The following is a 26,478-nucleotide window of genomic DNA, read 5'->3' as shown; positions in this document are numbered from 1 at the left end:
CCATTTATACTATAGCCAAATGACCCAAATAGGATACAAAAGAGTGTAGGAAAAAGTTTAAACAATAGCCATATTGTCCAAAAGGAGTAGAGGAATAAGTTTAAACAATAACCAAATTGACAAAAAGAGTAGAGGAAAAAGTTTAAACAATAGCCAAACTTACCGAAAGAGTGGAGGAAAAAGTTTAAACAATAGCCATATTATCCAAACAAGGTAAAATCAATGTGGAAATGGGAAGATGGAGAGCAAATCAGTGTTCAGTGAGCAGTTAAAATTTTCACTGACACACAGAAATCTCAACTTTAGCCCCTTTTAGTTTTTTTTCTCCGTTCGCCTGAATTATCAATCAGTACTAAATCAGAAACGAATCGTAAAGAGGATCTTCGTCTCCGGGAATTGCCGATCTCAGTTCAACACATATGTTTTCTGCAGATCGGTAATGGCGAACTTCTTAGCTCAGTTTCAAAGTATTAAAACTACTTGCGATCACGTTGTCATTGCCGGTAAACAAATCTCATCTCTCATTTCTATTTCATACAAACCCTAGCTTCATCGTAGTAGTAGTAATTTGAATTGTAGTTTTGCAATGACTGGCGCCTGGCGGTAGCACCGGCTACTGCCGTTTCAACTATATCAGCAACGTGATGGATCAGTGTCTCCTAGTTTTAGATAATTTTGAAATGCTTACTAGTTATATGTCAGATATAGATAGCCAATTTTAAGGCGGAATTGCAGAACTTGATTAATCTATTGCAATTAATATAAAGTTAGATAATGGCGGAACACAATGGATTGGAAGGATCTAAATTGGCGATACTAAGTAGTTTTGGATTAGTGCATTGTTTTTGTAGTTCCACTTAATATTAGGTCCAGTGTTTGTCAGGGGAGACTCACATGTTGAGTGAGATTTAGGGAACATCTAGTCTTAGACAAATTATTTAGTATTGAAATGAAATTGGCTAATTGGATTTAGAGATAGCAGAACCGAGCGAGCTTGTGATGGAGTTGTAGCTGATTGGATGTGCATGTGTTCGAATTATGTGGTACAACCGTGGGTAGTAAGTCTGTTGTTGTTTAGAATTGTTGCCACATTACTGAAGTTATTGCACACTTCGGATATTGAAAAGTTAAGGCGGTAGTTTTGGTAGTTGCTGCTACTCTTGGCTTGTCTACTTCAGGCTCGTGTGAGGACCTTTGTTTGAGGTGAGATTCTATAGCAGGTTGTTAGATTTCCCGACTTTGATGCTGTAATTTATTATATACCTGTATATTATATTTAGTTTCTAACTTTCTAATTGTTTTAACTTTGCATCAAGTATGTCTGTGCGCACCTGGAGAATTGTCTCTAATTGAGCTATTAAAATCTGGTACCTATACTTGAATAAGTAACCTCTCTCCTTTTCTTTTGAAGGGGAGATATGTTACTACTAATATCTCGTGCCCATTTTATCCTCTACTAGTATTAGAAAGTTAGAAACTAAATATAATATTATTTAGTCTCTACTAGTATTGCTAGAGCATAATCCTTAATTAGGAGCTCTGTGAGCTTCAAACTATGACTTGTTCGTCTTGTAAATTTTTTACTTTTTGTGCATTATCTTGTATGTCTCAGTTGCTCAACTTCATTTCTCCAATAAATTACTTTGCAGTTGAAGATGTCAGTGATTTATGGCCCCTTGTAAAGAAGGGGTTTGAAGACCATTTGCCATTCAAGAGGGCTTTTCTCAATAACAAAACCCGTAATCCTGTGCTTGTGGATGAATTGCCAGCTGAATACATATTGACCACAGATTCAAGACTTCGTAGTCGATTTCCTCAAGAGCAATCATTATTTTGGTTCCGAGAGCCATACGCTACTGTGGTTCTTGTCTCTTGTGAGGTAGAAAGCATACTTGACTTTTTAAAGTTGAATTTTCTATCTTTGCATTGTTGTGCAATATATAACAGCCTTGAGTGAGTTGTTGTTGTTAATATAAAAGATGCAGTTGTTCAGAATTTGGAGAGATGATGGTGTGTATCGCAACTGATCAGTGAAAAGATGTTATGTAGAGAAAATAACATGTACCTATCTTTCCTATAAAAAAAGAAAACTAAAGAAAATATGTACTTAGCTTAATCTATGCAATTGTCGCACTTTATACATTTCAAGTATTATAAATGATAATGCATCCAAGGGTGTGACATAATGGTTAGGGGAGAGCCATGAGGTCTTTAGGGTCATATCCTAGCGGAGATAAAAAACACTACATGATTTCATCCCATCGGCATAAACCTTGGTGGATAGAGTTGTTCCAATCTGTTTTCAGTCCTTTCAAGTATCCCTTGCCATACTTACATGGACTTATTCATATGTGGTTGGTGGCTGAAATGGAGGTATCTTTTGCCAAGTAGCATCTGTTTGGAGAAAACAAAGAAAGTAGGGCATATCGAGTGAGAATTTTTTGAAGGAGGGAAACAGTAGAATAAGACAAATTATATGTGTAGTTAGTAAGGAGGAGACCTCTAGCTGGCTATACCCATGACTGAGTTAGTGAAATGACCCATTCAAACTCATTTTCTTGGATATTCACGATGGAAGCATTTCTCCAGTGGCAGACAACATGATCTTACAGTTAAGGTAGTTGCTTATATTTCAGCATTCATCTGTTGTAAAAGTAATTGAAGTAGACAAGAAGTTCCAGTTTTGCTAAAAAATCTTTGGCCTCTTCAGTGAGGGAATAATTGGCAGTTAAGGAACAACCTTGACATGCTTCCAACTTTTGATGGTCCTTTGAGTTTTATTTTTGATAACTCAAGTTTTTTTTTTTTGACAGCCTCTTCTTGCTTAAACTGCTTGATTAACGTCCAAATATTTATTCTACTTTTATTTCTTTTATTTTGAAGATAGTTTCTTGTTTGTATACGGTAAAAGTTGATGGTTCTTTTTCCTTGTTAGGATCTTGATGAGTTCAAAACTATTCTCAAGCCACGCCTAAAGTTAATAGTTCAAAATGATGAACGGGAGTGGTTCATCGTGTTCGTGTCTAAAGCAGCAGCTCACAATGATCAGTCCACTAAGATGGCAAAAAAAGTATATGCTAAACTTGAAGTTGATTTTAGCTCCAAGAAGAGAGAAAGGTGTTCCCCTGCTGCAAATTATATGAGTTCTGATGCAATTAACAAGTGTGCTGATTCAGTGCCACCCATGCATCTCAAAAATTATTTTGCAAGTCCTGAATTTTCTCTCTTTACAAATAAATTGACTAAATGGGAAATATCAGAAGAATATTTTATATACCAGAAACCATTAATGCATCTTGTGAGAGGTACAGGGATCGTACTCCACATCTCAATCTTAGTTCTTACTTCTTCCAGTCAATAGAAACCATTAGTGCATCTTCTTTCTAAAAGTCATCATGAAGGACAGTTATGTAATGTTTCTAATAAGAAGGCTAATTAGAAATTTACCATTCTTCCTCATGGATTTTGGCACTAAGCTACCTTTCTTTTGACAGGTTGTCATACAGTCAACTTTCACTGCATCTGGTCTTTTCCGTTATCTGTTTTGAGTTACATTAGTATTTTCTTCAGATCTCTATGGTATTCATCCAGTTAAAGCATCTAGTTAAATAACATGTTAAAATTACGTGAAATCAGAGAGATCGAATAGCCTTGAGAGGAGACAGAAGTGTACCCAACTAATATTTCTGTTCTTCCTTTTAAAAATAACCTGGATCTTAACACCCCAAATAAATTCTCTCTCTAACCTATTTGGATATATGCTTTGTATAGATGTTGCAAACTAGACTTTCATGGACCTGATACAAATTTCTGGGATGACTTGGAAGCCAAGATCATGGAATGCATCAGAAATACACTTGATAGGCGCATTCAGTTTTATGAAGAAGAAATAAGGAAGCTCAGTGAACAGCGCTTCATGCCTGTGTGGAACTTCTGTAACTTCTTTATTTTGAAGGTAATACAACAGCAACAACAATATTCCCAGTGTGATCCCAATTTTTTTCTTCATCATTAGCAGGATTATCAGATGCTAGTGCCTGGATTCACGAATATAGAAAAGTTTCATTGTTTAACAATCTACACATGATTTCAGCGATTAGTAACTCCTGTTTGGAAAGGCATTATAGTGCGATATATCTTCTATTGAAGATCATTTGATCTTCTTGGTAGTAATGAGTTTGCATTATGCTTTATATCAGTTAGTAGGTTAGCTTTAGATAATCCAAGTGATTATATTATGCTTATGTGGAGTTGCCTCAAACTATTGCCTTTTTTGCTCAGAGTTAGATTTTATTGAGAGGATCCATGTTCTGGATTTTTAATAACAACTTTTTCTCATTTAACAGGAGAGTCTGGCTTTTATGTTTGAGATTGCTCATCTCCATGAAGATGCATTACGTGAATATGATGAGCTAGAACTCTGCTACTTGGAAACAGGTGCTTAATGGCTGACTCTTTTTATTTTCCTCTTCATCTTCAAGATGGATTAATGTTAATTGTTTAAATTTATTGCTGAAAACACACTCACCCTTCTTGTTTGCTGTTGACCTCTTTACTTAGCCATCTTGACTAGTTTGCCTTCTTTCTTGTTATGCTACCAGGTTTCTTGGTATGAAGGAAAATGTTTTCCATGGAAAATATTTTCCTTGAAAATACTTTTGTGGAAAATAAGTGGATTTTCTTACTTATTTTCTAGTGTTTGGTAAGCAAAAAAATATTGTGCAAAAGCATTTATCTGGAATCTAGAAAAAACATTATGCGGGTGGGATGAGTTGGGGTGGGGACCAATGGTGGTGGTCGCCGGTGGGTGGAATGGCCAGGGGTGGAGGGTGGGATAGAGACAATGAGCTTGATATGCCACTGTTGAAACTTGTTTCCCCTACCAATAGGGAAGTCATAAAGAGATTCTTTTTTGAGATTGGTAACTGTTTCTATTTCTTTAAATCAGTACATGGGTTGTATAGAAACCATATTTACATAATGAACTCTAAAGGCACTGTCCTATCCCTATAATGAGTCTAAAACATCATTGATAGAGACAGTGTCATTAGAGTAGATCTGATTACACCAAAAACACAAAGTTAGAATACAATTCAATTTTACTTGCTGCATATTACTCTCCGTATTCTCAAAAACTCTAAGATTTCTCTCTTTCCAGACAGTCCACCAAATAGTAGCAGGAATGATTCTCCAGTTGCTTCTGTTCTTTGCTTGTAATCCTGCTTCTTCCCAACTGTATAAGGCCTCTGCAATTCTACCAGGCATGACCCATGAGATGTTTTTGCGCCTTAGGAATAGACTCCACAATTGGCCAGTGACCTTGCACTAGATGAACAAGTGATTGACTGTTTCTGCAGTTTCCCCGCAAAAAAAAACATCTTGAACACATTGTAATCCCCCTCTTCATCAAATTCTCCTGTGTCAACACCACTTCCTTAGCCAGTAACCACACAAAACAGGCCACTTTGTGAGGGATCTTGGCCTTCCAAATGTGTTTCTAGGGCCATTTGGATGCCTGCATAATTGGGTGGTTCAACTTCCTATATGCTGCACTTACTTTAAAAGTCCCAGTACTGTTCCCCAACCACTGCAATCTGTCTTTCCCTGTCTCCAAGCCACTAAATTGTTCAATGACGCCGAAGAATTTTGTAACTCTTGGAATTTCCCAATCATTAAGGTGCCTTCTAAATATAATATTCCACCCATGAGGTGTCCATAGTTCAGCTATTGTATTTTGTTGCTGAAGAACCAGAGTATGTATGTCCGGGAAAAGTGTCTCCAGATTTCCTGCTTCATGCCAATCCTCCTTCCAGAATCTAGTTTTAGCACCATCTACCACTTTAATCTTGGTGTTTTGTTTGAATTCATCGCATAGTGATCTGATGGATTTCCATAAACTAACACCATAGGGAGTGGTAACTTCCTTTGTCATCCAATTGTCACTTTCTTCATATTTTGCTTTTATGACTGAACCCCATAAATTCTGATCATCGTTGGAATACCTCCAAAGTCACTTCATTCTCAAAGCATTGCTTTGATTCTTAAGGTTCTTGATCCCTAAACCCCCAACTCTCTTATCATTGATCACTTTTTTCCATTTGACCAAGTGGTACCCCTTCCTTTCCTTGTTTCCTTGCCACAAAAACTTTCTCCTGATGCTATTCAGCCTATTAATAAAGAGATTCTTTTTTCCATAAAAATCTGAAATAGATTGCCTGATCAAGAGATTCTTTTTTCCATAAGAAATACCATAATTTAGAAATCCTCAAATATCTATTTAGGGTTCTCTATATTTCTCTATGGCATTTGTCAAACCTATGTATATGTGAATTTGCACTATGTCCTACAATCCTAATGCTCTTCATAGGTCATTGGACTCAAGATGCTTGCAGCTAATCCTTAATATATCACAATCGATTCCACCCCAGTAGTTCTTTTGACAGTAGAAATTTTTTTGATTGATGAAATTCTGATTTATAGTAGTACTTTGTACTATAAAGTTTAACGTGAAAGAATACATTGCTAAATCCATTTAATTTGATGACATGATATCATCAATGGCTTTTCTTTCTTATTGTAACATGAGAAACCACTGTGAATTCTGTGATAATATATATTATGCTTCGCAGTTTACTGTTTAGGCTAACTTGATTGCTCAAATTGTCTGTTGTGTTCTGGTTATGAAGATGCCAAACCTGATAACTGACCCGACCTTTATATGTCACTATTGATTAGTGAATATGACTGGGAAACAGAGGGACTTTGGAGGAATGGACAGCGGCGATGATCAGGCTGCATTGCTCAACCCAGGAAAAAAAAGCACTTAACCAGATTGTTCAAGATGATTCTTTTAGGGAATTTGACTTCAGGCAGTATCTATTTGCCTGCCAATCAAAGGTGAGTATGGCAAGACCTATGATTAAAATTGGCTAGTTTTGCATAAGATATAAATCGTTTCTTATTCAGTCGGAGGAAAAATACTGCACTGCTACCTTGCATTCATCATCCTTTATTTCTCTTATGGGACATGAAAAAAAAATTACCCACAACAAAAGGTGAAAGGAATTCGAGTGTAATTTCTAGTAATGCTCCAAAATGTAGGTTTTTTTGGCACTGTGATAGTTGTGCTCGCAACTCTAGCAAGTCAAATCAATTTGCTCATTCCTAATCCATAACGTGCATTCTCAAAGAGGATCATAAAAAATGAGGAGGAAGTTCTGCTGATTAACTTGCTAGGGAATTTATCACTTCAATCTTGGATAGATTTATCTGTTACAAAATCTTTTGTTACTTGTACGGTCTGCCTTGTACTTCTCCGTAGGCCCCACAACATGATAAAGCTGTCTATGGAGTCAGATTCAGCAAAAGAATTGTGCTACCCATATAATGCCCTCTTCTATGATCTATGAGCACTATCATAACATTGAGGATCCCTCATGGCTTTTAATTGGATGACTAGAACAAGTTCTTTTTCTCAACCTCTTCTAGTAATTAGTGTTTTCTAGAGTCTACGTGTATGTTGCTGTTTCTATTGCTGAAGAGATTCGGACTATTTGTGGTTGAAAACAACAACAAACCCAATGTAATCTCAAAAGTGGGGTCTAGGGAGGGTATAGTGTATGCAAATCTTTCCCCTACTTCATGGAGGTAGGGAGATTGTTTCCGAAGAACCTTGGCTCAAGTGCATCAAATCAAAATAGTTATGAACGAGAAAATATGGCGATGAAGAAAAAAACATGGTAACTAATACGGAAAGCAATAAAAAACATACACAAAATGAACAGTAACGTCATATGGTAACAAATATAAAAAAACAAGAAACTACATGAAGAAGGCTAATATTATGACATACACGGTGCTCTAGGCTACCACCAAGCCTATACCCACTGAAAAGCGAAACAACACTCAACTACCTACTAACCTTCTATCCTAGTCCACGACCTCCTTGCTCCCCTATCTAAGGTCATGTACTTAGTAAGCTACCTCATTCTATGTACACCATACTATCTCATTTTTGTAGTACAGGTTGTTTCCGTTGCTGTAGCTACCTAATTCTACTTTCGTGTTCAGCATAATGCCATGATTCTGATATAATGCCATTATCCTGATATTACTTTAGTAAATGTGTGTAGCTCAAAAAATATAGGACTTCTCAGGTATCTGATGAGAATAAGTTCTGAATATGAGGTACCATCAATTCTTGGATGTCATCATTTTTCATCTGTACCTTTGAAAGAGCATTTAATGCTAAAAAAATTCTCACCGGTGCTCAACTTTGAGAAAATGTGTTTGTTAATCTTAGGAGCAATAAGCATTTTTTCACAATTTCTCTTCCTTATACAAAAGAAATAAGCACTAAGCATTTAAAGGTATGAATTCTCCTTCAGTTTAAATGTTTGGTTGGGTTTCATGTGTCACATTTTTGACTTATCTTTGCAGCTATTGTGATACCTTTATTTGGTTACTATTCTGTTATCTGTACGTTCAAAAACTAATTGGAATAGAAAGATACTGCACTCTAAAGATTGTATCGTGCTCATAAGTTCAACCCCCTGGAAGTTTGGAATCCAACAAACAACAACAACATACCTAGTGTAATCTCACAAATGGGGTATGGGGAGGGTAGAGTGTACCAGACCTTACCTCTTACCTTGTAGAGATAGAGAGGTTGTAGACTTAAAATAAAGCATTTCCAAGCAGTTTGAAAAAACAGAATACAGACATGAGAGCAGTTACAGCAACACAATAATGTGAAATGGGAGCAACACATAACATACAACGGTAAAAATAGTAATGCCAACAAAAATAATGCGATAAATGAAGCACAAAAAGACAGGTGATAATTGAAATCGAAGAACAACAAACTGTGAGAATAGGGTGCTAATACTACTGACAAGAAAGAAGGTCCAAGTTCTACCACCAATCCTATCCCACAGGAAAGCGAGAGAACACTAAACTGCCAACTGACCTTCTACTGTAATGCACGACCTCCAAACCCTCTTATCTAAGATCATGTCCTCTGTAAGCTCAAGATGCTCCATGTCCTGTCTAATTACCTCCCCCGAACACTTCTTCGGCCTGCCTCTACCTCTCATTATTCCCGCCCTTGCCACTTCTTCGGCCTGCCTCTACCTCTCATTATTCCCGCCCTTGCCAACCTCTCACTCCTCATTAGGGCATCTACACTGTTCCTTTTCACATGCCTAAATCATCTCAGCCTCGCTCCTCTTATCTTATATACCGCAAAGGTCACTCCTACCTTATCCTAGATATCTTCATTCCTAATTTTTTCTCTCCTAGCTATGTTACTTGGACTCTCCAAATATGCAGCTGCACCAGTGTCGGTTCCTCTAAAAATGCACTACTCTTGGAGGATCCGATGTGCACCCAATGACATTTTTGAAGTGTCCGACCAACATAGTCTCCTAGTATGGCCACACATCCACCACCCCTACAAACAATAATTTTTTTTTAAAAAGTGAAGAACATAGATGGTCACTTCTCCTAGCACTTAAATTATCTTAAGCATGTTTCTAATGATGTTTAATCAAGATTTATTTTTCCATTCATACCTGCAGCTTCTCTTTAAGCTGACCCGACCATTTGAAGTAGCATCAAGGGGGCATTCATTTATTATTAGCTTCTCAAAGGCATTGGCCCTTCATGAGGTAATGAGTTCTCTTTTACCTGCTTCATCATTTCTATTGTCTGTGAGGATTGAATCCTTTTTTATTACTTATTTTCTGCTTTTTAGTTTTCATTCAATCCTTTGCTTTAAAAGGCAACTTAATTGCCAGTACAGTCCGAATGGAGTGGAATATTTATTTTAATGATTCATATAGCTCCATCTATTGGGATTGAGGTGTAGTTAATTAATTGATTTTTCATATGTGCTTCTGTTGTTCCAGAGTAAATTGCCCTTCTGCACGCGTGAAGTATGGGTTATAACCGCTTCCTTGGCTTTAATCACTGCAACTGCTGCTCAATACAAAGATAAAGAAGTGGCTTCTGACATTGAAAAAGAGTTTTACCGTGTTCAGGGGGACCTTTATTCTTTATGTCGTACTAAGGTAAACTAATCTATGCTAAGAAGTATCATCTGATGTTGTCAGATGTATCTACTGAAGACTAACCTTAATCTTGACCATCCTACGGAAGATTTGTTTTCTGATGAGTTTTGAAATGCTGGTCACGTGTATGTAGCTTTTAAGGCTGTCATTTTCCTCAAATTTTCAAATAATTTTGATTCTGGATTCAGTTTTTGTTCCTTTAGCTTTTATTTATAACAAGTTACTCTCTGCCTTCCGTTGAAGCTTGTTATGGTTGTGGCAGTTCATGCGGCTGGCATATTTAATTGGTTATGGATTACATATTGAAAGAAGTCCCGTGAACAGGTACTCGCACTGTTGCTCTTGACAACACCTTTTTCTTGTTTTGGGGCATTTTTCTAAACCAACCATCCTACAGGAGGGTAATCCTAGTCATACAATAAAGGTTGTTGAATTTACTGAAAGCTCATGTATATTTCATTCGTATGCGCAGTGCTTCACTTAGCATGCTGCCTTGGCCTAAGCCAGGAGTTTGGCCTTCTCTTCCTCCCGATGCTTCATCTGAGGTGCTTGTGAAAGAAAAGGTGCGTTTTTACTCCTGGTCATTGAAGATAAGCCAGAAACACATGCCCATCTAAAAGCATACCATTCTTTTGGGGTGTGGAGAATGCATGAGAAGAACTGATTTTCTCCTATAGCAATTACCTAGCTGAATTTTTTTAAATTGGTGACTGGTAAAGTTAATGAGTAGATGTGTGTGAAAGGGCATGCGGTTTGTAAAGTAAAATTCCTCCTTTCTCATCAACCTTCAGACATTTTGAAAGATCAGTTAGGATTCATCCTGTAGGGTAAGAGAAAAACTTAGGAAGGAATATGTAGCATATAGGCAACACGCTGACATATGCAAATTGAATAATAAGCAACTAAAAAAGCTAGAGGTTTGGCAAATTGTTGATGTACACAAATAGCTAATATTGCTTGAGTTGCAAGTAGAAGAGATAAAATTTCCATGTTTTGATCTCCAATCTAAGTTCATTGTGCCATCGGCAGGGTGAATACTTTTATGATAGACTAGCTGACATTAACATATGAGTTTCTCTTGCATACCTGCGTCCCATATTAATCATGCCATCCTTGGCACATTTCAAATTTTAAAGGTCTGCTTAGCCAGCAATAATGGACCCAATATCCACTTTTGACATTATTTGCATTTATGTATACAATTGAAATGCCTTTTCATACCATTGGCCACAATTTCTTTGCAGATGATGTTTGAAGAAAGCCTGCAGGTTAAGCATTTTGGTATTCAGAGGAAGCCTTTGCCTCTAGAACCATCTGTACTTTTGCGAGAAGCAAATCGCAGAAGAGCTTCTATTTCTGCTGGAAATGTGTTTGAAATGTTTGATGGACATCCAAATGCAATTGATGGGTAATGGAGATTGATTAAGATGAATGCTTTATTTGTGCTTTTCTATTAAGTGCATCCATACTTAACAAGGCAAAGGTTGGGTGATTGGGCTGTTTTGAGATTATCAGTTGCCATGTTTTGGAAATTTTAGAAGTTTGGTAGTTTCTCAAATAAGAAGTTTGATAATTTCCTATATTACTTGTATAGGAAGCGACAAGCTTACGGACTCCTATTTGCATTCTTGACTCAATATGTTTCCGCTTCACTAATCACTATTGTGCAGTTGAAAATTGCTCTTTTTTCAAAAACAGCAACATATTGTTCGAACAATCGGTAAGGTGAATAATAATGCTATTTATAAACATGCCTGTGTCAATTTAAGTGAATTACTGGAGGATATAAAGCTGAATAGACTGTTTTAGTTGATTACTCAAGGGCCCCTTCAAAGTGTAATTATATGGATGCATGGACAAAGACTATGGTTTACATGAGTGTCTATATTTTCTTTTAGTCCAAGAATTATCTCCTGAGAACATCATTAAGAGAAAGCAGGGCACATAAAAAGGGATGTCTGGTGTCGTTTCATCTATTTCTTACTAATCATTTGACTGAAGGATGTTTTCCTGAAGCCATATGGTAAAAAATCTAAAATTAGATTAGAACATTGGTGTTAGTTTCCCCAAGAGGCTTCACATTTTCATATGTTCTATTGTAACCTCAAAGGCTGAGCTCTTACCTTGTCGTCATCTGCCGACAGCTCAGGTTCAATGTCTTCACCAGCAAAATCACAGTCGATATCAATGTCAAGAACTAACTCTTCTCCTGGAAACTTTGAGAGCTCAATCAGCCGACCTTTGAGGCTTTCAGAAATTTGCGTTGCTGCTGAGCATGCTTTGCGGAATACAATTTCTGATGCAGAACTGTGGAAATCGTTGTCTTCTGTCCAGGAATTTGAGGTTCGTATCTTCTCTCAGGATTTATGTGTACCTTTGAATAGTAATGGTACTTGGAATAGAGTTCTGTATACTACATGTGAATAGGCATGATACTACTTATTTGAGTTCTGCATATATTTTATTTAATTGCTTGTGAATTGGACACCTTTACATGCATTATTCAGCAGCAGTTTAATCCTTAGTATTTATGTAGGGTCATGTTTTGTTTTATCTTCTTTATTCTTTATGCAATTCTAATCAGTTTTAATCTCAGCAAAAATACCTGGAGCTGTCAAAAGGAGCTGCCAACAACTATCATCGTTCATGGTGGAAGAGGCATGGAGTTGTACTTGATGGTGAAATTGCAGCTGTGTTCCATAAAAACGGAAATTATGATCTTGCTGCAAAATTGTATGAAAAGGTTTGTGCTCTTTATTCTGGTGAAGGATGGCAGAATCTTTTAGCTGAGGTGCTTCCCAATTTAGCTGAGTGCCAAAAGGAACTTGGTGATCAACCTGGCTATCTATCTTCATGTGTAAGATTGCTCTCATTGGATAAAGGATTGTTCTCCAGCAAGGAACGTCAAGCATTTCAGTCTGAAGTGGTTCGCCTTGCTCATAGTGAGATGGAGAACACCGTGCCTCTAGATGTGTCCTCACTGATAACATTTTCTGGCAATCATGGACCACCACTGCAGCTTTGTGATGGCGATCCTGGTACACTCTCTGTCATTGTATGGAGTGGATTTCCTGATGACATTACTCTAGAATCACTTAGTCTAACTCTCACAGCCACAACTAATACCGATGAGGGTGTTAAGGTATTCTGTTTTACTATCTATCGCATCTCCTCAAGTAGTTTTTAGAAACTGTATCTTCTAGTGCAATAAGCTTTTATGAGATTTTTTCTCAGGCAATAAAAAGATCCGGTGAGACGATATTAAAGCCCGGAAGGAATACAATCATGATCAATTTACCTCCGCAGAGACCCGGTTCTTATGTTTTGGGGGTTCTTACAGGGAAAATTGGTTTACTAAGTTTTAGATCTCACAGCTTTTCAAAGGGTGCTCCTGCAGATAGTGATGATTTTATGAGTTATGAGAAGCCAACAAGGCCAATCTTAAAGGTAAAGGATATTTCATATAAGTGGAGAGACGAAAAAATGAATTGTGAAGGTTGGGATGTGTATTCCACAAGGATAGAGTGTCATCCTTCTATCCTCAAATTTTCTTATTGATTCTTTTGTACACAAATGCTCTACAATTTATTATACAGAATGATTATCTGAAATCTTTCTCAAAAAGAAAAATGGTCTTTCTCAAAATGATTATCTGAAAGGCCTTCTATATTTCTTGAACTTTTTTGAAAGGTGTTCAAGCCAAGGTCTCTGGTTGATCTTACTGCTGCTGTTTCATCTGCTTTATTGATGAATGAACCTCAGTGGGTTGGAATAATTGTGAAGCCAATTAGTTACTCTCTTAAGGGTGCAATTCTGCACATAGACACTGGTCCTGGGTTGACTATTGAAAAATCGCATAATATTGAAATTGAGAGGCACATGAATGGGCACACAGATGAGTTAGACCATTCTGAAGGTTCTAAAGATGATGACAGTTCTGCAGCTACTCCCGAAGTTAAACAAATGTCTCTTCATGATGGAAATATTGAGCTGCCCGATTGGGCAAGCAATATAACTTCTGTTTTGTGGATTCCTGTGCGTGCTACCAGTGATGAACTTCCTAAAGGAGCTCCTGCAGGTGATAATTAATAAACTAGTGGTGGTTCAAACAGCATAGTTGCAGCTCCATAAATCTGTTTTTCCACTTCCTAAACACCTGCTTTACCTATCAGGTGCAGTTGTTCTACAGAGACAGAACCTAGTGGAGGGACTGAGAACAATAGCTTTAAAACTTGAATTTGGAGTTTCGCGGAACCAAATATTTGAAAGGTTAAGCTTCCTCACTTTTTCATTTCATACTTCTAATTTTTGATACTTTTTTATGCATATTCTTGTTAGTAAGACTAATCTGGAATCTAACTTCTTTGCAGGACAATTGCTGTGCACTTCACTGACCCCTTCTCTGTAAGTACACGAGTTACGGACAAAAGCACTGATGGAAAATTGCTTTTGCAGGTAATCTTTTCTGCCGCTTTTGTTTGGTGGTGGTTTTTTGGGGTGGGTGGGGCGTGGGTGTGGGCAGTTACAGGCTAGAGCAGTCATTTTCTCTGTTGATCAGTGGTTCTTTATAAGTATTTTTGGATGTCTGGATTATGTAATAGAAATAGAGAAGAAAAATAAATGACTTAACGAGAAGAAAAGGCATAGGAGATGCAAGCAGCCATCTGAATTAGCATCCTTTGTGTTAGGATCACTGTTTCCAGCAATGCACGCAATTGTCTCTGATGTCTGAAGTTCTGTGTTTTACGGAATTGTATCATTGCAGAGTCAAGAAATTGCATGACCTTCATTAATGTCTACTCTCTCATGGTTAGTGTTTCCTGCTTTGTCTAGGTGATCCTGCAATCACAAGTCCAAGCTACATTGACCATCTATGACTCTTGGCTTGATCTTCAAGAAGGCTTTGCCCACACTAGAAAGGGTGATAAAAAGCCAATCTCTGGCTTCTTCCCCTTAGTGATCTCTCCGAAATCTAGAGCTGGAATTCTCTTCAGTGTATGCCTGGCAAGTGCACCAATAGAAGGTATGCCCTGTTATTTTCCCTCTTAGTCACAGACTCGGCAGTCATTAATTTTTGTCTTCCTTTATGTACTGATACTAATAGTAGGGAGTCCAATTATGGCATATCATCCACTACACTTTCTGCAATACTGGGAAATCTTGGACAACATTTTGCCCTGCATGCTTTTGATTAGCCATTGACCAAAGTCCAAAAGCAGAAAATAAGAGGAAATATCTACTGGAGTCTACTAAGGATATTCCTTTATGGACAGTTGATAGGGATAAATTTGAATTACACGGACGAGGAAAATGAATGCTACATATTTTGAATTCTTGAAACTTATCTAACTATTTTAAGTAGCAACTTATGATATTTCATGACGCTAATTTTCAGTCTTGCCTTTTCCTTTTGTGGTTTGCTTAGAAGAAGCTGAGATCCAGTGTCCTGAGAGCATTTTAAATATTAGATTTGGTATTTTGGGAAATAGAGCTGCTGGTGCCCATGACCCCAATGCTGAGGAACCTAATGGACATGATGGATCGACTCAGAGTCTGATTTTCAAGAGCTCTCTTCTTTTACAGAGACCTGTGCTTGACCCTTGCTTTGCCGTCGGTTTTCTACCTCTTTCTTCAACTGATCTTCAAGTAGGACAGCTTGTTAGCATGAGATGGAGAGTTGAAAGGTTAAAAAGTTCGGAGGTAAATGCAGCTTCTGAAAACAATGTAAGTACTGATGATCTGCAATCCTCTTTGGCAATTTCAATAACAAAGTTTATCAATCCTATCTGTCCATATAAATTGCTCAACCTTTCAATAGTGCGAAGTTGTTTTTACTGTTGGTTTTTCCTTTCTCCTTCTGATCAATCATCTGGGTGACTTACTGGATAACTCCCTCGAGTTTCTCGACTTCTACTTTAGACTCATCAGGAAGCTTATTATTTTCTATCGAAATTGTGAAATATAGAAAGTTATGTAAAATTCATAATCGAGCCCTGGCTGCTGCTGCACATGTATATCTGTTTGATCTGGTTATTCTTGTAAATTTCTCACATCATGTAAAACTAACTTGTAATACCATATATGTCAAAATGGGACAAAAGACTTCCTTTAGATGACAAGTACCTCCTTTTTTGTTTCTCTTGCAAGGATGATGTTCTATACGAGGTCCATGCAAATTCAGATCACTGGATGATTGCTGGGAGGAAAAGGGGACATGTCTTACTCTCTACGGAACAAGGTTATTTTTTTCATTGTTTTGACTTTCAACTTGTATTACAAGTGCTTATGTGTGCTCTGCGGGTACTCATACTTGTTTTGTACTGTGACAGGATCGAGAATAACTATTTCAGTATTATGCTTGCCACTGGTTGCTGGATATGTTCGTCCTCCTCAATTGGGGTTGCCAAATGTTGATCAGGCCAATATTTGTTGCAATCCTCCTAGTCCACATTTGGTGTGCGTCTTCCCTCCAGCTTTAAGTTCTTCTTTCTGCATACCACCATGAAGCTTTGGTCCTCCTTTCTCCTTAAAAGCATGGATGGTTTAACTTGGAGTCTACCAGTGTTTGTACAATATGTATTCTTTTCTGAAGGAAGCGAGTTTTTTTTAGTGTCATAGATGTAGACCTAATGTACAGAGAACAGTTTTGCTTGTACAATAGATGAGATTCTGAGAGAGAATTTATTTGTAAACGGAACAACAGTAGTCGGGAGATAGATGAATTAAAGAGTTTTAAGTGATTATTGGTTTTACTATATTATGTGCATGTTATATGCCTTGCGCTTTTGAATTATTTGAAACTTGATTGTTGGCATGTATTTTCTTGGTTGTTTTTGTGCTCCTTTTGGTTGAGCTAGATGATTTTCCAGTCTTCATCATGTATTTGACACTTTTCGGCGTATTGCAGATCACTAATAGATCACATTTAAGTCTAACTTCGTATATATAGGTGATCTCCGTCTCTCGAAACTTTACCTTTAGCCGGCTTTGGCCCAACTAGTTTTGAGTATGCAGGCCTCGATCTTTGAAAAACTCATGGAAAATTATTTAAAATATAATAATAAATTGCATATGACAAAGAAAACTTCGTTAAAATAGAAGAAAGGACGTTTTTAGTCAACTTTTCCCAACTTACAAAAATGTTATCAGTTAATATATGGATGTAATAATCATAATAATTTTGAGGGGAAATATAGGAATCATTTACGTGAATCTGGGTTTAACTTCGTATAGTTACCCAGGCTTGGCCCAACAGATTTTGAGCAGTCAAGCCCAATTTGAAATTCGGACCCCTAATTCCCCTTTTTCGCCCGCCAATTTCAAATGTCGCCGAAGTAAACCTTTCCCCCGTGAATTCTTTGCTTCCCGGAACACCTTCAGGATCTCCATTGGCATGAAATTGTAAGTTTTCCTTCTCATGAATCATAAACCCTAATTCCTAATTCCCATGATATAATTCGAATTTGAAATTGAGGTAGAAGTACTTTGTGACTACTTTTACGTGTAGAAACCGAAATTCTAATCTGATTGTTACATTTTTTACTAGCTTTCTATGATCAATGTTAATATCCAATTTAGTGTAAGTTTCAATTTTTCTGGAAAATAATTTTGTTAAACTTTATGCAGATTGAATTGTTATCAGATTGCCGAGACTTGGAATTTTGAAGTGAATTCAGGCTATAATTAGGGTGAGTTCAGTGTAACATCGTTGTAGAAATACCAATTTGTAGGGAAAATGAAAATCCCAAATTCAGGGGGTTCAATCTCAAAGAGACCTGTGAGAAAGAGGATAGCCTGTAGGAATTATGATGAGAACTTGATGGATAATTTCATAGATGAGCAGTTGGGTGGTCCGGTGAGGAAGAAGATTAGAACGAAGAAAGATTTGGGAGAAAGAAACTGAAAAAGAGGCCTTGATTGCTCTTTCTTTGGGCTTCCCAATTGATGACCTTCTTGAAGAAGAAATAAAGGCTGGAGTTGTAAGTGAACTGGATGGGAAAGAGCAAAACGATTACATCGTTGTGAAAAACCATATTCTTGCAAAATGGAGGGAGAATGTGCATATTTGGCTTAACGAAAGGAAGGATAAGGGAAACTGTAAGTGTTGAGTATGAACATTTGGTAGCCATAGCATATGATTTTCTTTTGAGTAACGGGTATATAAATTTCGGGGTTTCACCATCATTTGTATCTAATCTTCCTGTGAAGGGTCTGTAATTATTGTTGGTGCTGGACTCGCTGGTTTAGCTGCAGCAAGGCAACTGAAGTCGTTTGGATGTATCCTTGAAGGTAGTTGATTCCAGAGTTGAGCTCATTTTCAATAAGCTACTAGACAAAGTTACTGAGCTTAGAAAAATTGTAAGTGGATTGGCTAATGATGTCTCGTTAGGCTCCGTTTTGGAGAAACTTAGACGAATATATACTGTGGCTAAAACTAAAGAGGAGAAGCAACTTCTGCATACATACCACCCTGAAGCCTTTCGCCATCCTTTCCTCCTTTCTCCTTAAAAGCATGGGTGAGGATGGTCTAACTTGAAAACTTGGAGTCTACCAGTGTTTGTACAATATGTATTCTTTTTTCAAATCACAACAGTTAAGGAAGCAAGTTTTTTTTAGTGTCAAAGATGTAGACCTAATGTACAGAGAACAGTTTTGCTTGTACAATAGATGAGATTCTGATGTGCATGCTCTGACTATATGCCTTGTGCTTTTGGATTAAAACTTGATTATTTTTTTCATATCTTTTCTTTGTTGATCTTTTTGGTTGAGCTAGATGATCTTCCAGTCTTCATCATGTATTTAACACTTTTCGCGTCATCATATGAGAATCATCTCAGTGATACAATAATTGTTTGTCTATAGATAAAATAACCACTTAAAATGCTCGTGTCTTCCAGATTTGAAAATGATTTCAATTAGTAGTATTTTATCGAATGATGTCCCTTAATTAATTTTCTACTGAAGAAACTTTTTATAGGTTGTGTGAAGTATTGTTTACACGATTAATATACAGAATCATATATCTTCAAAAAAAAAAAAAAAAAAACTATTGAGTGGCCATTCTATTATAAAAATCTAATCTTCTATCTTTGGAAAATCAGAAAAAAAGTATAGGTCCCACCGAGACTTGAACTCGGGTTACTGGATTCAGAGTCCAATGTCCTGACCACTAGACCATGGGACCTTGTTGAAAATATAAGATAACAATATTTATAAATCTAATTAGAAAGTACTAACCCCTTCCTACACCCCTAATTACCAAGAAGTATGATTTACACCATAAATTAAGTATATCTTGAATTGATCATGTCATAAAAGTTCATTATTTTCTTCTTGAACAAAACATTGTAAAGGTAAGGTTGTATACACATAACTCTCTCTAGTCCTTAATTATGCGATTACCCTGAATATGCACTCTCTCTAGAGAGTTTTTATGTGATTACCTTAGATATGTTGTTATTATTGTCGTAAGGAAAAACTTGAAAGAGAAAGGCAGGGAGCACTTTGAAAGCAAAAGAGGTTTACTAATCCAACATTAACCATGTTTTAAGGACCCAAATATTCCGGCAAGTGTTAATGTAAACACACCAAAATCAGGAGAGAAGGAATAAATTAAGGTATGTGGTCTCCATCAACTCTTCCACGTGCTAAATCTATATTGATAGTTGAAACATTGTAAAAATATAACTTTTATATCGGTATTTATCTTGGTATAGCATTCGCGAAAAGCTCACACTTTATTTGCGTTATTCTATCATCTAAAAAAGACCTAGGACTGAAAAAGTCATTCGGAGCACATGCCTAATTAATTGCTAGATTAGAGTGTTTAAACTTTTGGATATTATAATTGGAATTAAATAGGCATTTTGATTAATGGACGATACAAAATTAGGAGAGAAGAAATATCATAAATTGTTTGGTCTTAAATCTTAATCAACATATTTATTATTTAGGTGGCCATTTAATATTCCAATTTATATTAGCCAAATCTGTTTATAATGATAGCTCAAACATCAATGGCAAGCACAAACATTGTCCAACTCTGAAATGTAGTTGAAACACCTAAATCATGAAATAATTTTGTTAGCAAATCCTTGTAATCCTACCAAACCTACAATCAACAACATGTTGTTTTAGTTGGTTTAGTTTGTCATTAACGATACGGGTGAATATAATAGAATTTTGTAAATTTTGTTTGAATCTTATGTATATTTTACTAAATATATATAAAATTAAAATGTAAAATCGAATTACTAACGTGTAAAGTTATTATCCTACCATTATCAAAATCAAATTTAAATTTTATATACACGTCTATCAAACAAAAGTATTGTCCCACTCATGATTTTGATTTGTCACGAAGCGTCATGAGTGATGTGTATTTTAAATACAATAATAAGGTTATTTTTATATTATAAAGACTAAAAAATTCAAATTGCATCTAAATTTTTCTATCATTGCAATTTATTACTTTCTTTGATAGCATACATACAATGATACAAATGGAAAGAGTATTACTCTATGTTATGCCCATAATATTGAACTACCAAAAGTTATAATGAAATAGTAAGTTGGAGTAATATTCTTTTATTTTAAATTAGAGATTTCAGATTTGAGCATTGAATATAGAGTCACATCTGCTAGAGATTCATTTATCTCAAAATGGAACTTTTCAATGTAAATCCGAATTAATTAAATCCAAAAACAAATACTGAATACCACATGGAAAACCAAAATCTTATATGCCATAGCCATTAAAGTTCCCTTATTCAAAATCATTACTTTGAACTTTTCTTATGGAGGAAAAGATATATATAGGGTCAATTTCAATATTCTTTTGTTGTGTAGGACCGATATATATGTATGCATTAGTCATTCGTTTTTCTTGCTTTCACATGTAGTCAAAATTTTATGTGGTTTATATTATTTTTTTAAAAAAAATCAAAATAATAATCTTCTGTTATATAATTTGTTTCTAAGGATATGTATTTCATTATTTGATCTTCTTCATTTTTATATTAATTATAACATTATATTGTGCAACCTACGTGCATGCCACTTAAATAAACGGTGTAGATATTTGTGCTATCAACAATTAGGTTAAGCAAAGTCTTTCTCTCAATACATTTATTGCAAAATATTTTTTAAAAATAATAATATTTAATTGGTCAAATTTAAAATTTTCAAAGAAAAAAGGTTCCTTAAATATCAGAAAAATGACTTTTCTGATAAGAGTACGTAAGAAAAATAAATTCCACAAGTGACATTTTATGTTGAATATCCCCTTCCCACCCCCAACCTTCATACTATTTGTCTACATTATATATAAATACTTATAAGATAATAATTTTCACTTATTCACAAAATATCAGAAACTAAGTAAGAAAATCATTTATTTTTCGAAAAAATATAGTTGATTTTTTTTTCCTTCACTCTAAACAAACATAGCCTCCTCTACCATTCAAATTCCATTCTACAAAAGGAGTAAATGCAGAAAAGACTTTTGAACTAAAATAATGTTCTTTATAATATCTAATATGTGTAGGATAGAGACTAGACAAGGACCTCAATTGCTATATCTATTAGCTTTTTTTTTCAACCTTTTATCCAATTATTCAAATACCTAACCACATGTTATTATTAAAAAGAGGTCCCAATTCTATTGTCCTACTATACTATGGCCTATATATATATATATAAATAATAATATAATATAATATAATATTCAACTTCATTTTCACCATTTATATGATTTTCCTAGTAAATGAAATTTTGTCAATTTTGTTGACAAATGTTTTTTTCTTTTCTTTTGTGTTTGACAAAATTAACTAGCCTATGCACAAATTAGTCAACATATATATAATTATTGTCTTGTCTAGTTATAAAGAGATTAAATTAAGAGCATATATATATATTATGTTAGAGGCATTTTAAAAAATTATGAAAGAATACGAAAAAGTTTTAAATCTTAATACAAATAAGATAAAAGATCATTGAATAAGTGCGAAGAGAGTTTGTTTAAAGAATAAGTGTTAAGTTGACTACCATGAACAATACATTAATTTGTTATTAAAATAATTTGTGCTTAATTTGATCACATTTGAGAATAATTAGTTGATTTAAATTTCAGCTACATTTACAAAGTTGTGATGTAGTGTTAGTATTCATCCTTTCTTAATCATAAATTTCAAATGTAAGGCGTGAAAATGAAATATGTTTTAATCAGGACCGTCTTCTTTTCAAAATAGTCCACATAATTTTTTTTAAAAAAAAAAAACAGAAAGTAGTTGTTATTTAATAATAGAGAGAATATCATAATTATAGTATTTAATTTTCAGCTTTAAATTTCTTAATGGTTTATTTATCCACATCTTATACTCTCTCCTATCAAATTGTATCTTTTTTTCTTTTACATCCCAAAAAGAATTACATATTCTTATATATAACAACAATTTAACTTTAAAATATTTAATTTATTCTTAATATTACAATATATAGTCACATACACATATATATCCTGCTCATCTTTTTGTGTCAAGAGTTGATTAAAAATATTCTCTCTACATTTCACAATAGAAGGTTCAAAACACGTTATTCTTTTCAAATTTCACTTACAAATTATATTAAATATATTATTATTATTTTATATCTGATCAAATATTGTCACATAAATTAACAACTGGCTAACAAAAATGGAAAAAAGTCATAAAAGTCAAGATTTGAACTATAGAATTTTGCAAATGCTGGTAGACAGAAGGACTGGTAGAATTTAATATTTGCTAACTAACTTATTTCCACGTACACTTCTAAAATCTAAACTTACCACTAATGATTTTCAGGTCCACAATTATTTTTAAATTTTCATAAGTCATTTCTTTTTCTACTATGCGTACGATAATGACCCCCCAACAACTCCAAGCCTCACTTATTTACCCAAAAAAAAATAGTTCTTCATCCTAATAATATGACTTCAAAATAAAATAAAGTTTAGATTTCAACTAGACATTTGATACTTTAAACCATTATGTTTAACACCTTTCTAAGGAAGTAATAATCTTGTGTGTCCATTTACTTTGTGTTAGAGTCAACTTTCACATATTTTGACTAATTTCATGAGATATATGTTATCTTCTATCAACAACATGTAATATATAACTCTATTCATCAAAGCTAATATAGATGCAAATAAGTCTTGTATGTCCACTTTACGAATAGAGGAATGAGAAAGGTCATAATTAACTAAAATAACATATATAATAAATTATACGGATAAGAGTCTGAAAAATACTTCAACTTTGGTCGGATTTGCTGTTGCGATACTAAACTTTCATGAGGACCTATTACCTCCATAGACTATTTAATACCATATTTTAAACATATATATTTGACCACGTAGACATAAAAAATAATGCAAAATTATAAATAGTAATGTGTCCACGTGGGCACATATGTACCTTTAAAATACACTATTAAATAGTTCAGGGGGTAAAAAATGTGGTATTAAATAATCTAGAGAGGTAATAGGTCCTTATGAAAGTTTAGTATCGCAACAACAAATCCGACCAAAGTTTAGATATTTTTCAAACCCTCATCCCTAAATTATAAAATCAAATCTTTCCAACTTCGTAACTCAATATACTCATGTGATTTAGAATAATTGTTCTACTCGTTTGAGTTGTTTCAAGAAGTCAGATGTTTTTCTCGAATCAAAATGTTTAATAATGTGTTTGATTATATTAACTTGTCAGGTTTATATGAAATATTTATTCTCACATAATATAATACCAATTAGTAGAGCAATTTAGAAATATTAATTAGACTTATATATCAAAAACATTATGTACAAATGACAATAGATTATCATATATATCACCATATAAAGAAGAGCAATTTCAAATTTCCTCATCAAAATGGGGAAAATTACATTCTCTATATATGTCATTTTTCTTAATTTTCCAAATTTGAACTCATCTAGTAGTTATTACTACTACTATCATTAATTGCATCTGGGTCCACTTTGCTTCTCCAGATTGTCATATAGGCCCCTACAAAATTAAAAAAGTAGAAAACAGTACCCATTACTTATGCTATTATCACTTTCATATTCATATGTTTATATATTTTGCAATTTTATCAACAAAGATTGTTGAGTCTCCAATCCAGTCTAACTTCATTGGGTCCCACAAAATGCTGACTTGGCTTGTTGAATACGATGACGTGGCTGTTGACCATAAACGCTGTGACCCGCTCCGAAACCCGAATATCCTCCATCTTCAATTCCTGCAGTCTCTTCACGTACTCCGGCGCGTGCACCAGATCCCACACCACCCCAACGCCGCCGGGTTTCAGCACCCTCACCACCTCCCCCAACACCCTCATCCTCTCCGCCGCCGCTACCGCCGTTTTCTGCCCGAACTCCTTCCCCACCGTGTGTACAAACGCCGCCGACGCCACCACGTCGAAGTAATTATCACTGAACGGAAGTTTTCTCGGGTCACCTGACCGGCACGTGACATACTCCTGAACACCTTCAATCCCTGCAGTTCGGAGAGTGGACAGAGAACAAGTCGGTGTTGGATGTAACCCGACGACCCGACCGGATGACCCGGATTTCTTCAGCTGTAGAGCGACGGCGTTGAGGAGGATCCCACGGCCACAGCCAAGGTCAAGAGCATGCTTAACGGAAGACCAATCACCGACGGCGTTCACCATCCGCTGTGCCATTTCCCAGTGAAGCGAAACGGAGGAGTAAAAAATGTTGCCGGCGGCGTAGAAAAGGCAAACGGCGGAGAGTGCTGTGACGGAACCGGTGAATCCGGCGGCGAAACGAGCTGAGCTTGGGCCAGGTAAGAAATGGTGGAAGAAATAGCAGATAGGTTCGAAATAAACTAGAAAAATCACAGACAGTATAGAGAAGAAGATAGCATAAATTAGCAGAAATATCGGGGTTTGCCAATCATCAACACCGTAAATTGAATAGATCTGTCCCCAATCTCTACCAGCTTTCCCCATTCTTAGCTTAATTAACAATTCGCCATAGAAACTTCAAAAATCTGCAAAAATCAGTTAAAAAAAACACGAAACCATCAACATTTCTGTCACTACAAACCAAAAAGAATAGAAAACAAACAAACAAACAGTAATCAAAAGCAACATACAGTGATTTTATCAGATCCCGAAGCAATTAGACAAAGAGTTAGTATACAGCACGCTGTCAGATTTTTCAAATTCTGATGGATAAAATGAGTATTAATAATGGTGATGTAATGCCGCGTTTGTTTGTTTGATTGATTCGTCAGATAATGGAGAGTGCTCTTTTGATGAACAAGTTGTTACCAGTGCCCAGTGCTGTGTGGGGTTTGTTCTAATTCATACTGTATTTATATATGCAGAGAGTTGTTGGGTATGGATCGGGTCGGATAGGGGCGGAGTTATAATACTCCATTAAGTATGCATTTAATATACTTTTTGCTTAGATCTTATATGTATTTACTATGAAATAGCCGGAGTATTTGCTTAGATCTAGTATTTAATACTATGAAATAGGCGGAGTTAAAGATTTTGAATTTACAAATTCTGAAAAATTAAAACATATTTCATTATTTTAATTTATTTGTCTTATTTCCTTTTAATTGGTTTAGAAAATTAATGTTTTTTTCTTGTTCTGACTTTTTGACAACTATTTAATCTTAATTTTTAATATCATGAAAATAAAAATACATGCAATAATGTATCTTTAATGTAAGACCAGAACAATTAAATTAAAATGAAGGGAGGTTAAAAATAATTATTATTACATTTTAGTAGATTTTAAAACATAAATATAAAATCTCAGTTAAAATTATTGAGTTTAGTCAAACATGTAGAAAACAATTAATATTACATGTAAGTAGATTTAAAAACATAAATATAGAATCTAAATTATAACTATTGAGTTTTACCGAATATATAGAGAATAATTATTATTACATGTAAGTAGATTTAATAAAACATAAATATAAAATCTCAGGTAAAATTATTGAGTTTAGTCAAACATGTAGAAAATAATTACTATTACATGTAAGTAGATTTTAAAACATAAATATAGGATCTAAATTATAATTATTGAGTTTTGTTGAATATATAGAGAATAATAATTATTATATGTAAGTAGATTTAAAGACATAAATATAATATCTCAGTTAAAATTATTGAGTTTTACCGAATATGTATAAGGAGTTTAGTTCCATCACCACTATTGAGAAATCTAGTGGGTGATATATATTTATATAAATATCCAATTAAGAACTTGATAATTAAAATGACTCAAATAATAAATTTTAAATTTTGATTACGCCATTTAGAAGATGGTGGGGCAGGAATATTGAAAAAATAGACAAATTAAGTGACTAACTCCATAGTTTTAACA

General features: G+C 35.0%; 2 protein-coding genes and 1 non-coding gene across 3 annotated transcripts; 1 reads left to right on the top strand and 2 right to left on the bottom strand.

Annotated features, from left to right (window-relative positions):
* The first annotated feature begins 302 nt into the window (after positions 1-302).
* Positions 303-16,825, top strand: LOC125808543 (trafficking protein particle complex II-specific subunit 130 homolog). The gene is given in 22 exon segments (XM_049488230.1): positions 303-503; positions 1,650-1,879; positions 2,936-3,117; positions 3,772-3,955; positions 4,347-4,437; positions 6,736-6,812; positions 6,814-6,897; positions 9,579-9,668; positions 9,909-10,070; positions 10,333-10,394; positions 10,543-10,633; positions 11,315-11,478; positions 12,215-12,413; positions 12,667-13,212; positions 13,305-13,517; positions 13,761-14,148; positions 14,243-14,339; positions 14,441-14,525; positions 14,904-15,093; positions 15,496-15,794; positions 16,218-16,308; positions 16,400-16,825. Coding segments are annotated over 22 exon segments (3,765 nt in total). The 5' UTR covers positions 303-439; the 3' UTR covers positions 16,576-16,825.
* A 2,357-nt stretch (positions 16,826-19,182) lies between these two features.
* Positions 19,183-19,254, bottom strand: TRNAQ-CUG (transfer RNA glutamine (anticodon CUG)). The gene has a single exon. It is a non-coding gene; the product is annotated as a tRNA-Gln (tRNA).
* Positions 19,255-24,185: 4,931 nt separating this feature from the next.
* On the bottom strand, positions 24,186-25,269 carry LOC125808608 (uncharacterized). Its single transcript, XM_049488288.1, has 2 exons — positions 25,229-25,269; positions 24,186-25,123 (listed from the first exon to the last, which is right to left on the bottom strand). The coding sequence occupies exon 2, from the start codon at positions 25,080-25,082 to the stop codon at positions 24,204-24,206; it is 879 nt and encodes a 292-aa protein (XP_049344245.1). The 5' UTR covers positions 25,083-25,123; positions 25,229-25,269; the 3' UTR covers positions 24,186-24,203.
* Positions 25,270-26,478: the final 1,209 nt, after the last annotated feature.

Source organism: Solanum verrucosum, unplaced genomic scaffold, assembly GCF_900185275.1.
Source record: "Solanum verrucosum unplaced genomic scaffold, falcon-dt-bn FXZP01000277.1, whole genome shotgun sequence".
Taxonomy (NCBI): domain Eukaryota; kingdom Viridiplantae; phylum Streptophyta; class Magnoliopsida; order Solanales; family Solanaceae; genus Solanum; species Solanum verrucosum.
This window is presented reverse-complemented; position numbering and strand designations above follow the sequence as displayed.

What these genes read in the sequence shown, in the direction of transcription:
- LOC125808608 (XM_049488288.1), bottom strand. Translation starts at nt 25,082, where the DNA reads ATGGGGAAAGCTGGTAGAGATTGGGGACAGATCTATTCAATTTACGGT.